The sequence below is a fragment of the Pinus tabuliformis genome, chromosome J, assembly GCF_031772625.1.
Source record: "Pinus tabuliformis cultivar Carrire ecotype Pingquan chromosome J, CPIR1, whole genome shotgun sequence".
In the NCBI taxonomy this organism is placed as follows: Eukaryota; Viridiplantae; Streptophyta; class Pinopsida; order Pinales; family Pinaceae; genus Pinus; species Pinus tabuliformis.
In genome coordinates this window covers 1,071,344,005-1,071,357,747 of record NC_142295.1, presented here as the reverse complement: position 1 = coordinate 1,071,357,747, position 13,743 = coordinate 1,071,344,005, and the positions used below count along the sequence as shown (strand labels likewise).

The window sequence follows — 13,743 nt, the reverse complement described above, 5'->3', positions numbered from 1 at the left end:
TCTACTGGACACTCTCACAGCTCTCAACTCTGTCAGGAGTTTTCCCCTTTGGATTTGCAGTGGTGACTTCAACATCATCACAGCTTTGGAGGAAAAATCAGGAGGAAGATCGAGGCTAGAAGGAGACAGCATCGGCTTCAAAGACTTCATCCACAGAAATCAGTTAATGGACCTACAGACTTCTAATGGTATGTATACATGGACCAATAAAAGAAGGGGACCACAGCATATAGCCTCCAGGCTGGATCGATTCCTTATGTCGGATAATGCCATTCACCTGGGTGGGGACTTTCATGCCTCTATCATGCCTCAAGTGGGCTCTGATCACTGGCCCATAATGCTACAGTGGTCGCGTCCGGGCTCTAGGTGTAATAGACCTTTTCGCTTCGAATCATTTTGGTTTTCACATCCTAACTTCAAAGAAGTAGTTAACGATGCCTGGAAATCCTTCACTCCCCCTGAAGGAGCCAAGATGTTCCAGTTTCAACAAAAGTTAAAACACCTCAAACAAGCTCTCAAATCATGGAATCGCACTCAGTTTGGTAACATTTTTGACCATCAGAAAGCGCTGGAGCAGCAAATGAATACATTGCAACAGTGTATTATCTCTGAGGGAAGAATGGAAGACTATGCGCAACAGGAGAAGGCCCTCTTGACCAAGATTGAAGCACGAAGGCAACAAGAAGAGACCCTGTGGCGTCAAAAATCCAGGGTCAGATGGCTTAAGGATGGGGAGAAAAATACCAAATTTTTTCACAGGTCTACTATTCAAAGGAGAATGCACAATAACATCGCCTTCATTAATAATCGGCAAGGGGAGCGACTGGAGGTGCATGAAGAAGTGGAACAAGAATTCAAAGAGTACTTTCAGGACATTCTTCGGGAGCCTCCGGGCTGCAGAAATCAGGCCATTCGATCTATTACGCAGCATATTCCAAAAATCATTACAGCGGACCACAACAATATGCTTCTCCAGCCTATCTCTATGCAGGAAGTGGAGGACGCTATGGCCCAACTTAAGGATGGCAAAGCACCTGGCCCCAATGGCTTCACAGCCAATTTCTTTCATGCTTTCTGGGAGCATATCAAAACAGAGGTCTGGGAGCTCGTGGAAGAATCGCGATCGATGCATTGGATCCTTCCTTCCCTTAACACGACCTTCATAGCACTAGTACCTAAAGTGGAAGAATCCAATACACCTGATAAATATAGGCCCATCGCACTCTGCAATGTAATCTACAAACTCATATCTAAAGTCCTAGCGAACAGGCTCAAACCTCTTCTCCCTCTCCTCATTTCGCCAGAGCAGACAGGCTATGTAGAAGGGCGCCAGATTCTGGACGGTATCATTCTCTCACATGAAGTGATCCATTCACTCAAGATTCTAAAAAAGCCAGGTATGATTCTCAAGTTAGATCTTTCTAAAGCTTTCGATAAACTCAGCTGGACCTATATTAATCAAATGTTATTAGCATTTGGCTTTTGTGCTACTTGGACACGTTGGCTTATGAATCTTATCTCCTCCCCCTGTTTCTCCATCCTTCTTAATGATTCTCCTTCCTCACCCTTTCGTCCCTCCCGAGATATTCGTCAAGGCAACCCTCTCTTTCCGTTCCTTTTTGTTCTCATGGCCGAAGGCCTTAGTCGCCTTCTTCATTCTGCTATCTCTTCACACTCCTTAAAGGGCATTTCTCTTCATGGTCAACCCCCCATCTCTCACCAACAATTTGTCGATGACAATATGCTTTTCGGCCATCCGTCAGTTCAAGAGGCCTCTGCCTTCAAGTCCCTGCTCAATCTCTTCTCAGAAGCTTCTAGCACCACCATCAATGCTTCCAAATCCCAACTCTTCTTCTTCCACACTCCCATTCTCACTCAGAGAAATATAGCCAAGATTTTGGGCTTCCCGATAGCTGTGCTTCCTTTGAAATATCTTGGAGCTCCCCTATTTGACTCAGCCATCAAACATGCTTCCTGGAGATCCCTCCTTGACAATTTAGAAACCAGCCTCTCTTCTTGGACCTACCGCTCGCTCAACATTGCTAGCAGACTTATCCTAATCAAATCCGTTCTCCAAGCCATGCCTATGTACTTATTTTCTATATTGACAACCCCTAAATGGGTTCTTAAAAAAATTCGCAATCTTCAAAGAAACTTTCTTTGGGGTTCCTCGGGCCTCAACAGAAAATGGGCTGTTATCAAATGGACTGAGGTTTGTCTTCCAAAGTCAGCTGGTGGGCTTGGTCTAAGGGATCCCCTCCACAGCAATAACACCATGGGCGCCCGCATCTGGTGGAACTGGATCTCCAAACCGCACACTCCTTGGGCACATCTCTGGCAGGCCAAATATGCTCCAGGCAGTCCACTAGAGGATCTCATCCGCATCAGCACGACCACCCCTGGCTCGTTGATTTGGAATGCGGCCAAGCAACATAGTGCCTTTATTCAAGCGCACAGCTTCTGGGAAATCCATTCGGGTACCACAACAAGATTTTGGGAGGACTCTTGGCAACAACTTCCCAAACTCGCCTCTCTCTTCCACAAACCCAAGTGGCAAGCTACTATGCAGCACAATGATCAAATCCATGTCCATCAGTTTTGGCAGCAGCAATCCCCTCAAGGTTTTCAACTTTGGAGATCAGCTGGCACCTGGCAGGCTAACTGGCAGGAGGAAACTTATGAAGAGATCGATCAAGAGCTCAAACTCAGGAAAATTAAACTCTCTGATCAGAAGGACAAAGTGCGATGGGGATATACACCCAAAGGTATGTTCACTACCAAGGAAGCATACCAACTTCTCTATCAACCCACGCAGATAATAAAGGATCAGCTATGGGATCAGGTTTGGCAACCAAGCATCTGGCCTAAGGTCTCTACTTTCCTTTGGCTACTAAGCAAACAGCGGATCCTCACTTGGGACAATCTACAAAAGCGAGGATTTACTGGGCCTTCCAGATGTCCCAATTGCAATCTTCACACAGAGACCATCTTGCATCTCTTGGACACCTACCCATTAGCAGCACAACTTTGGGAGAGAACTGCACAGTGCAACAGAAGAACGAGCAAACATGTGGGAGATATTTTAAACACCATCAGGAACTGGCCTCGGCATCCTTTCCAAAGTCTACTACTCAATTCCCTCTGGAACCTCTTACCAGGCTTTGTCTATTGGATCATCTGGAAGGAGAGAAATAACAGGATCTTTAAAAATCACAGTACACCCCTTGACACCCTGTGGCTACTTCTCAAACAAAACCTTCAAGAAACTCTAGCTCTAAGACACTGGCAAGACTCGGATTTGCCAGCTTCACCCCAGGAATGCCTCATTCTGAAAAATTGGAACCTGGACCTCACATTTTTAGCTCAAGTCAAGCCCAGCTCCTCCATCCATACTGATTCTCCCCAATTCTGGTCTCCTCCTGCCACCCACTCTTACAAACTGAACTTCGACGGAGCTGCTAAGGGCAATCCTGGGCTGGCTGGTTACGGTGGTATTTTCAGAGATGTTGTAGGCTCTGCTCTGCACATATATCATGGTTCGCTTGGAAGAGACACCAACAACGCTGCCGAACTTGAAGGCTTATGGAAGGGCATTTGTATAGCAGAAATAGAAAAAAATTTCCCTCTAGAGGTAGAAGGGGATTCTCAAATCTTAATAGAGGCAGCTATTCGGATTCACTCAGGCACCTCAGCAGCAAAGATCGCTTCGAGCTGGCGGCTTCTAAGCAGATTGGAACAAATTGAAGAATGGCTCAGGGCATCCCGCAGCATTACCTTCAAGCACATTCGGCGTACAGCTAACAAGGTAGCAGACAGACTGGCTAATCAAGGCGTCGATCAGCAGCTCCCATTCTTCTCTGGTCCACTGAGCAGTTCTAATGATGCACAACTCAAACAAGACTGCACTCTTCTGGTGCAACAAGATCTATCTCTCCCAGATGCGGGTGTGTAACATTGCGTTCTGTACGTGGGCGGCTTGGTGGGTTGGCGCGTGGCTTATTACCACCGCCATCCAGCCTCGCGTGATGCCAGTCTTTAAGTCTTCTGCTAACATCTTCAATGCTGCGTTAATGCAGCTCGTCCCTCCACACCAGCCTGCAAGTTCATCTGTCATGGCGCCCCTCCAAGAATTCATTCATGCTCCTCCCCTGCGCTCGTGTTGTTCCCTTGCTGCCGCAGAGCCTCGCTCTCAGACCAGCACAGGGAAACATTGTGCTCTGGAATGCTGTGTTGATTTATCGCCAGGATTTCATGTTTCACAAAGCCCATTCTGCAAATTCAGTTGTCGCTCGTCCTTAGTCTTTCCCAGTGCTCCTTTGCGAGCTGAAGCTAGGCCCCTTTCAGTCCCCCCTGCCTTCACAGTACTGTTGCCTGTTCAGCACCTCCTGCTCTTTTCATTATGCCTAGATTGCGCCAAAGAATGCACTGCAGGAGGGGAAGTTCCCGTGGGCGAGTTATCTGCCAGCCCTCCTCCTCTACTTCGGACTCCTCGTCTTATTCCTCGGACTTCTGCTCTGACCGCTATCTCGTTACCAGGAGTGGTCGTGGACGGGGTCGAGGGCAGCATAATTCAGCAGTGCGCTCTCATAATTCTCAATCTCACACCGCTCGTTTTTAGTTCCCTTGTACACTCAGTAATTTCTCCTTCATAGCTTCAGTCACCATTGAGCTTCGAGAGGATACTTCTGGTCTGGTTGCTGTGACACCAGGGGTGACTCTGGAGACGAGGGCGGAAGATAAGCATGGCACTTCTCAGATTGACAACAAGCAGAGTAAGGATCCTGGTGGCACTACAACCCAGGACATGAACATTCAAGTTGGTCCGAGCGTCCCTACTGGTGGCAGTTCTTCAGGCAAAGAGGGCCATCCCTCTGAGGATGAAGATCCCTACAAATATGGGTGTCGCATCGTTGAAGAGTCACCTTCCACCTCTCATGAAGCTCAATTAGGTCTGCGTTCAATGGTTTTTGATTCTTTGTTGCTCGAAGGTGCTCAATTCCCTCCTGTTTTATAGTCATTATATGCTCTACAGTTCTCATGCTCAGACCTTTTTTCTAAAGTTAAATTACTGGTTTCCCCTACGTGGGCGGCATTCTTCTGACTGTGTCTTTGGGTCTCAGTTACAGTTACAGTTGTTTAATGGGTCAGATTTCAGTTTTGAATTGGGCAACGCTTCCCTGTTTATTTGTATGGGCCCAGTCAACTTGTTTTGGTCTTTGAATTACCTCTGGTCAGTGTTCAGTTTCGATATTGGTGTATTCTGTTTCTATGAACTAGCCATGGTCATGGTCCTAGAAGCTCTTCTGGTCAGTGTTCAGCAAGTCTTTTTAGTCAGTGTTCAGCTATGTAATGTAAGCATGCCGCATCTCTGGGCTAAACTTCTCGAGGCCACTACCTCTTTGTAAAAATATTTTTGTATCAATATAGGAGTAGACAAATTCAGAAAAATAAAAAAATAAAAAATTTAAAAAAAAAGAACACCAAACCCTCTATGCACCTTGAATTTGGTGGCATTGATTTTTTAACTCCTTTGTCATGACCCCAATAAAAAATTAAAATGTACCCTTCAACTCAAGCAAAATCACTAATTAGGCACATTAAGCTTTTTCTATCTTATTTAATGCTTGAAGGGTGATGATGATGATGAGTATCCCAATACAGGGAATGATTTTGATATTGTGTAGTTATTTGTTGTAGTATGATTTTTTTAGACTCTAGACTCTAGAGGCCATTTAAATTTTAGAGCCTCATTGTTGATGTAGTATGCTTCAGAGATGGATTGCACTTGGTGCCATTTTGGTTATATGCACCCTTCCTTACTATATACATGAGAAACCTTGCATATTTGCATATAATGGTTTGGGTTTAAATGGATACACATGAATATATATGTTTTTTTTCAAAATTTGAATATTTTATGTATTTTTTGGTCAACCTGTCCTAAGGATGTTGTGACCATTTTCCATCAAGCAAACAAAGGGAAATCCATTGTTTTCGTTGCCATGATTCATCTCATGCGATACATCTATTTTTGTTTGTATCTGATTTTGTATCATCCTGTCAGAACTTGCATAACTCAGGACAGGCACTGATATTTCAGAATTGATGTCTAATGTACCACTTGACATCTTATACATCTTATATATCAATTTTACTTTCATATTAATGTAGCAATGTGTTTTCTTCATGTTGATGTTGCTTCCGAAGTTTAAAAATTTGAGAAAAGATATTATTTTTGAATTTTTTTAAGTTTCCTGTTAATATCCGATAATGCCGATAATTTAAATTTTAGACCCCCAACAATTAATTGCCAACAACGATATATGTAACATTGGTTTACAGCCAAGGAAAAACCAGTGATCAAAGTCCATGAGGAAATATGCCGATCCTTCAGATCAACCCATCAGTTTGACCAATGCTGAATCCTGGGACCATGTGCACATTTCCAATTGGTTGCTAGATCTGTGTGCAGTCTATCTATGGAGGAGACTCTACCTGTACTAAGCCATCTATCAAATGAAAAGTGCCACACAACATTGGCCTTTATAATATACCAAGACTGAGAATGAGCCTTCCAGTCCCTGAATAAACAGTAGTACTGACGACAGATCTACCATCTGAAAAACAAGTTGATAATTTGCAACTACTACTTTAGTATTTTTTTGCAGTTATTCAAAACGAACCAAACATGGATTTTCAATGCACTGCTTCAAAATTATAAGCACCTAAAAATTCGTGTACAGTAGAAGAATGTGCTTATTCAGGTTCATCGTAGAAAAACATCAAAACTGAAAGCAAACCGCATTCCTAATATAAAATGAGGCTAATATGAAGATTTTAATGAGAAACAAATTTCACTGCCCAGCTAGATGAGGAGTTACTAATTGTAAGCTGCAACCAAACAAGGGCAAAACATCAACATTTTTTCAAGGCAGCAGTCACATGAAAAATTGTAAACCAATGAAAGGAATTTCCCTAAAAGCAATGCCTATTCATACATTTTTTAAGTATTTGGCACAGCCATACAACCTAAAAAGAAGGAAGTATATTAAATATATCAACCACTGAAAAGGTTTGCAAACTAAGAATAAACCAATTTTTGGATATTCATTTATAACATTTTACAAACCGCAATGATAGCCAATGGACAACTTAAAAGAATGGCTCCTAGATCAAAATATTTCTCTCATGGCCTAACTTTCAAACTGTTTAGGAATTCTCTAATCTGATCTGGAGTAAAATAACAAACAGTATGAAAGCAATTAACTTAAAACCTGCTGAAACTGGAAAAACAAAAAGAACTTCCTCAAACCAATAACCATGTCAAAACAATCTAGATGCAGACATTCAATCCAGAAAATCACATTGCATTTGTATGGATCAACCATTAAAAAGGTTGCACTAAAGGCTAGTAAAAGCAAACCTGAGAATAGTTGTGAATAGCTTTGTTGAAGCCACTGTGATACCCATGGACAACTTCATCGACAACTTCCTCAATGATATCACTCTGGTCCTTCAAGGCCTCAATCTCATGTTCACGGTCCTTGGATGTTAAAATGTGAACAACATATGGCAATGAGTCAAATCGTGCTGCCTTCCATCCATCATCTATATTTGCTAGCTCTGACTTTATATGCTGCACACAAAAATGAAGAGTTAGACCTCCTGAGGACCAAAAGATTACATTTCCGAGGTCGCTAGCTCCAATCCAATTCTAATAGAAACTTCAACTCGAAGTAGCAGAATAGCATAAAATGCAAATAACAACATTTTATAATGCATATCTTAATCTATTAATAGCTGGTAGACAAATGATAATATTCATTGCATCGAAAACATACATATCTATTATCAGCAAGATCCTTTCGATATGAATCATGAAAAGATTCCATAATTTCTCAAACCACTCTTCTAATTAAAAATATATATCACCAGTCTCTTGCATGCTATCATTTTTTTAAATATAAACAGAAACACTTTCGTAGCAAGTGAATATTCAGACTTGAATACAGTTCTTTACGCAATGGCAGAACAAAGCAGCCCAGCAACTGTTTTTGATAATTGTAAATACATATAAAATAATATTTATTAGTGTTGTCTGACTTGCTCAGTCTAGACGAGTCTGGCCAAGTCACGTCTGAAACAAGTACTTGGCTCAAACTCGCCAAGTAGACTCAGGACTTACCAAGGCTCATCAGACTCAGCCAAACTTATGAGACTCAACTCAAACTAGTCTCAGACAGCTAGAGTTGCCAGAGTCTGCTCAAACTCAAATTGCCCAAAAATTTATCATATTTTGAGGGTTTTTTTTTCCCTATTTGCTGAGTTTCAGTGAGTCTTGAGCTAAGTTTTACCAAGTCATTGAGATATATCAAGCCCCAAGCCAACAGAGACAGAACCTTTGGCGAGTCTGAGTCTGACAACTTTGGTAATTATCCAATACCAAAATGTGGACGAGAAGATTGAGCATGCAAACATGGTGTCAATGCTTTTGGAGTCTCATCACTCAAGTAATATTAGTCATTAATACTTGTGGCATTTTATTTGTTAAATATGTGACTACCGCAGATGTTATGGTAGGTGTTGTTGAATGGTGTTATCATTGATGCCAACATTAGTTAATGAATGTAACGAACAAGGTTTGTACTTAAGTTAAATACTCCAGAATACTTGGAATATCAAGATCTCCATTGAAGATACAAGAATATATATTAAAATGTATGAATGAGAATGATGATACAAATGAGAGTGAGGGTCTGCTTATATACCCTAGGTAGATGTCCCTTTATGAACGGTCATGTCCTTAGGGGCATACCTCTTCAATAACTAATTACTAATTACTCATTATTTATGATGTGTTATTATTAATTATATTTAAATTATTTATATCTATATTTTATTCATAACATTGCCTTCCTCTTCAAAAAGCTTTGTCCTCAAAGCTTGCTGATGAAAAGGCTTGATCTCTTTTTCTGTTTTGAATGTCTTCTTGTCTCAGAACTGTCATCTTTGTTGATACAAGTTGGTATGATCCTTGGAGTGATAAATAAAACTGTCGAACTAAGAATGGATCTGACCATCCTAAATTAATCTTCTGTGGAATCTTGTGGTTACTGGATACTTCGTGTGAATTGTTATCACAAGACTAAATTGCACTGACATTAGTAGTCTTCGGAACATAAGTTTGTTGTTTATGTTCTAAGTGATACAAATTCGTAGATTGATTGAGATGTTTGTTCTTGTGAGTCGGATGTAGATAAAGAGTTCTTTTGGCTTGTCTTTCCCTTATCATGTGTGTGGCAAAATTCTAATTTATTTCAGGGGACGGTGTTGTTGAGTTGGTTACAAAACCTTCACATGAGATGTTCATCGTCCAAACTGCAACTTCTAAGTGTCTTTTCTTCAACTGACTTGTTTTCTACTTGAGTTGTGATGTTCACTGGATCAATATTTATTTCTTTCTCTTCAACTTGGACTTCTACATTCGATGCTTCCATTCTCAATAAGTTGTTGTACCTTGTTTTCCAATGACTTCTTGTCCTTCTTAAGCTTCTTAATTTGCGTCAGTGATTTTTCACTATGGTCTTTAAGCCGAGAAACTTCTTCATTTTTGTCAACGGTGATCTTGTCAACTTCTCCTTGCATATTTTGTAGCACTTTTTTACCTTCTTGAAAAATTACTTTTGAAACATCTTGTATGTCTTCTGGTGTTACTAAATTTGGCTTCAATGTAACATCCAGTAGTGTAATTTTTTTCTTTTTGTATGAAAATATCAAAAACTTATTTTTGGCATTTAGGATGAAGGACCATAGAGTTTCCATAAGGTGAACCCAAAATAATGTCACCTTGATCGTTCCATAGGGTTTAAACGAAAAATTTGTGATGTAAATGACATAATCCCCAATGTTTAGTTGTAAATTGGTTATGTTATAATTTTTTGTTGTTGAGACAATCTAATTATCGATTATATTTGACTTGGGAATCACTAATTGGTTTGTGATTTTAGGTTTTATGTAATTTTTATCTTCGGACGGTGAGATAGCAATAATAACATATTTTCCTGCAATAGACCCTTTAATTCTAAATAGCACTGAAAGGTAGTTATGTGAGATTTCTGGAAATCTTTCTTCCTTTATTTCCGAATTAGATTCCATTCTTTTAAACTACCCTTAACTTTTATAATACTTCTCTCTCGTCTTGAATTGAATTATTATTTTTTTGCCTCTTTTGCTTTCTTTTTTTTAAATGGTCCCTTGAATATGGAGATGAATTTTATTATGCCCCTTTTAAAACTTACTTTTCCTTAATATTGATTGAAATTCAATAATTTATAAATTTGATAATTCCTTCTATAAACTTTTAAATGTTCACTTTAATAATTCTCACTATAAAGTACCCCTTCTTATAAATTAAGATAAACCTTTTAAAATCGCCTTTCATATCTCTCAAATTTCCCTTTTAAATATATTAAAAATTCTTATATTTGAATTCACAAGGTTTCCAAAACAAGACGCCTTTTATAATGTACCATCGCTATTTTATGAAGGGTCGTATAGGTTGGGCAGAGCACGAATTGAAAAAATAAAAATAAATGAATGGCCACGTTTAGGAATTTACAACAATGGGGATTTCGTGAGGGTGTGGAATCGGTAAGTACAACTTATAGTGGTAGGAGGGTGTACGAGGGATTTCAACCATTCTATCTGGCATCTGCATCTATGAGCAAGAGACACAAACAGGAGACCACGAATCGGTTGATGCATGGATGAAATTGTTTGGAGTTGCTTGGTCGTGTATAATTGTAGTGGAGGGCACGACAGGGTCGATGATCGACTTGACACAATGGCGGAGTTCGTGGTAGAGCTCGGGTGGTGCACACAGGTGCAACAAACAGAGCAACAAGCAGTGTTGATTATGTGTGGTTAATGGTGGCTTAGGCAACAAACTATAGGCGGGGGATCAAAAGCCCAGTCAACCAAGCGTGGTGCAGTTGTAGCTTTGACATCGCTATAATGCAGTGTATGCAGTTTTTTTAATGTATTTTTTTAAATCTGATTTTTTTTACTTTTGAATTTTTATTTTGTCTTTTTTTCACAATTTTTTTAATTCTTTTTTTTAATAATTTTTGTACTCTCCTTTTTTAATTTGTTTTGCTTTTTATAATGATTTTTGTCTTTTTTTATATACAATTTTTTTTTATAATTTCCCCTTATTTTCAATATTTTTTTCTATAGTTTTTTTATCTCTTTTTTTTCTGATTTTTTTATTTTCTCTCCATATATATTAATTTTTTTTTCTTTTTTTATTGAATGGCGAAAGACTTGACACCGAAATGGAGAAACTCCAAATTTTTGTAGCGAAATGCTTCAACGACAACAATGTTGACGAATTTTAAGATCAAAGATCTGGATCAAAGAACGCGGCTCTGTGCAGCGGTTGAGCGGCCAGAGGATCTGACAGCTCTGATACCAATGTAATGAACAAAGTTCGTACTTAAGTTAAATACTCCAGAAGACTTGGAAGATAAAGATCTCCATTGAAGATACAAGAATATATATTAAAATGTATGAATGAGAATGATGATACAAATGACAATGAGGGCCTGCTTATATACCCCAAGCAGGTGTCCCTTTATGAACGATCATGTCCTTAGGGACATACCTCTCCATTAACAAATTACTAATTAATCATTATTTATGATGTGTTATTATTATTTATATTTACATTATTTATATCTATATTTTATTCATAACAATGAATGCTCTTAATATTTGTCTGGATTTCATTAGTTGGAAGCTCCAATTGAAGGATGGCTGGAAACCTGTGTTGCATGAAACTTCTAGGAACCCGACATTTCAGACCATACCTGTACTCGAAACTCTGAAACTTGGTCAAAACTCGACCATCATGTAATCTTCTATTAAAGTTAACAAAGACTTGGTTTTCCTTCTAAATTGTCATTTGTGGGTCCTATTCCATATTTTCTTGCAAGATTATTTGTTATTCACTTACACACACACACACATACATATATATATATGACATTTCGATTGACATTTCCATTTTTGGGAGGTGACATTTCTAAATGTACCCGTTTCAAAAACTCCGAAATTTTTCGACATTTCATGCAAATTAGTTGGAAACCCTAGCTCTAGGGTTTTGATTCTCTGGACGATGGACATACCCTGCACTTGTTGGAGGCTTTTGAAGCAAATCACTAAATTGGCCTTGGAGATCCTCACCACTTGATTCTCCTCGTCATACTGGTTTCGTCAGTATGTGGCATGCCATGAGAGCCTTCATAGTTTGGAAGTTATGCTCATTTTAAGATATAGCACCCAATTTGTGGCCAAATCCCCAAGGGAAGATGGTGTGGCAACATTCTATTATTCCAGAGGATGGAATTTATTTTTATAATCACAATCTTTGAAGAAAAACAATTATAAGGCAAATTAAATTTTATTTGGACCCAAATCATAAATTATGGTAGTTGAAACTTGAACCAATGGTCCAAGGCAAATTAATTTTGGTCCAAAATCGTGAAGGAATTTATCCCTTGGTCAAATGGTCAAAAGAAAATAAAATATGAGAGGGCCAAATATTCACACAAAATTATTTTCCAAGGTCAAAATTAATTTTGGGGCCCTTATCGTTTGGCACCAATTAAAATTTATTTTGGCTCTAAGTCAATTAAAGATTCATTTTCCATCCTCCATGCATGTCGGCTTCTCAAATATTCTAACAATATATATATATCTATATATATATATATATTATAGCAAGCTCGAGTTACATCGAAATGTATCAAGAACTCAAGCACTAATCTCTTGATCTATAATTTTTCGACCCCTATGGAGCAACGTAGAAGATATTTCGAAGGTCAATATTTTTGAGGCATGTTTCCTTGGAATTAAAGGTTTTTGCAGGTTCTTTTTCTTAAGTAGAGGATAGAAAATCAAATGAGAGGCCCTTGTTCTGGAAGGATTTTGTTGGAAGATCATTATTCGCAAAAAGTCTCTCATTTGTAACAGTCGCATTTTCTACAAAGAACCGAATTTTTGTGGGCCTGGGTTTTCTTAACCAAAATTTCATGGACTTGCATTCTGTATGAGGGCAGAACCCTTGAAGTTGCTCCTTTCAAAACCTACACATGCAAGAAGTGTAACATTGATCTAATTTCAAATAATTTATGTCTTGAGGAGCTTTGAGTATTAGATGAGAGGGCAAGGGTTTATGATCTAAATTTTTTTTCTTGTCTTTAAGCATAAGGCTTACTGGTTTTTCGTTGTATACTCTCTGGAATGTGAGCTCCATTCCTTTCCTTCATCTTATTGTTCTTCTTGTTTTGAGGATCCTTGGGACAATCTCTTTTAAAGTGTCCATATTCATTGCACCCAAAGCATTGTACTTTGGACATGTCTTGTCTTCCACGTGGCTGATTGTTATTGTTATTATTGTTCTTTCGACGAGGTTCAAACCTTCCAAACTTTCCATTCTTCTTCTTTGATCTAGCAACAAAAGCTTGAGACTTTTCATTGGGTTCGGTGTCATCTTTGGCTTTCAATCTTGTTTCTTCTAGAATACACAAAGCCCACAGCTCATCGAAGTTTGGAGTGTCCTTTCTTGAATAGATGCTTGTCACAAAACTACTCCATTCTAAAGGTAAAGCATTGAGTATACAAGTAGTTAATTCAGAATCAGAAACAACTTCTCCAAGCCCTTGTAGTTGATCCTTCAACTGT

The 13,743-nt window shown here is 39.1% G+C and overlaps 1 protein-coding gene across 1 annotated transcript in view; it reads right to left on the bottom strand.

Moving 5' to 3' along the window:
* SEC8 (subunit of exocyst complex 8) overlaps window positions 1-13,743 on the bottom strand; it is a 438,983-nt gene that overhangs the window by 411,782 nt on the left and 13,458 nt on the right. Inside the window, exon 2 of the mRNA XM_089379035.1 lies at window positions 7,424-7,636. Coding sequence (XP_089235161.1) covers window positions 7,424-7,636 — 213 coding nt within the window. The remainder of the gene's footprint in view (window positions 1-7,423; window positions 7,637-13,743) is intronic.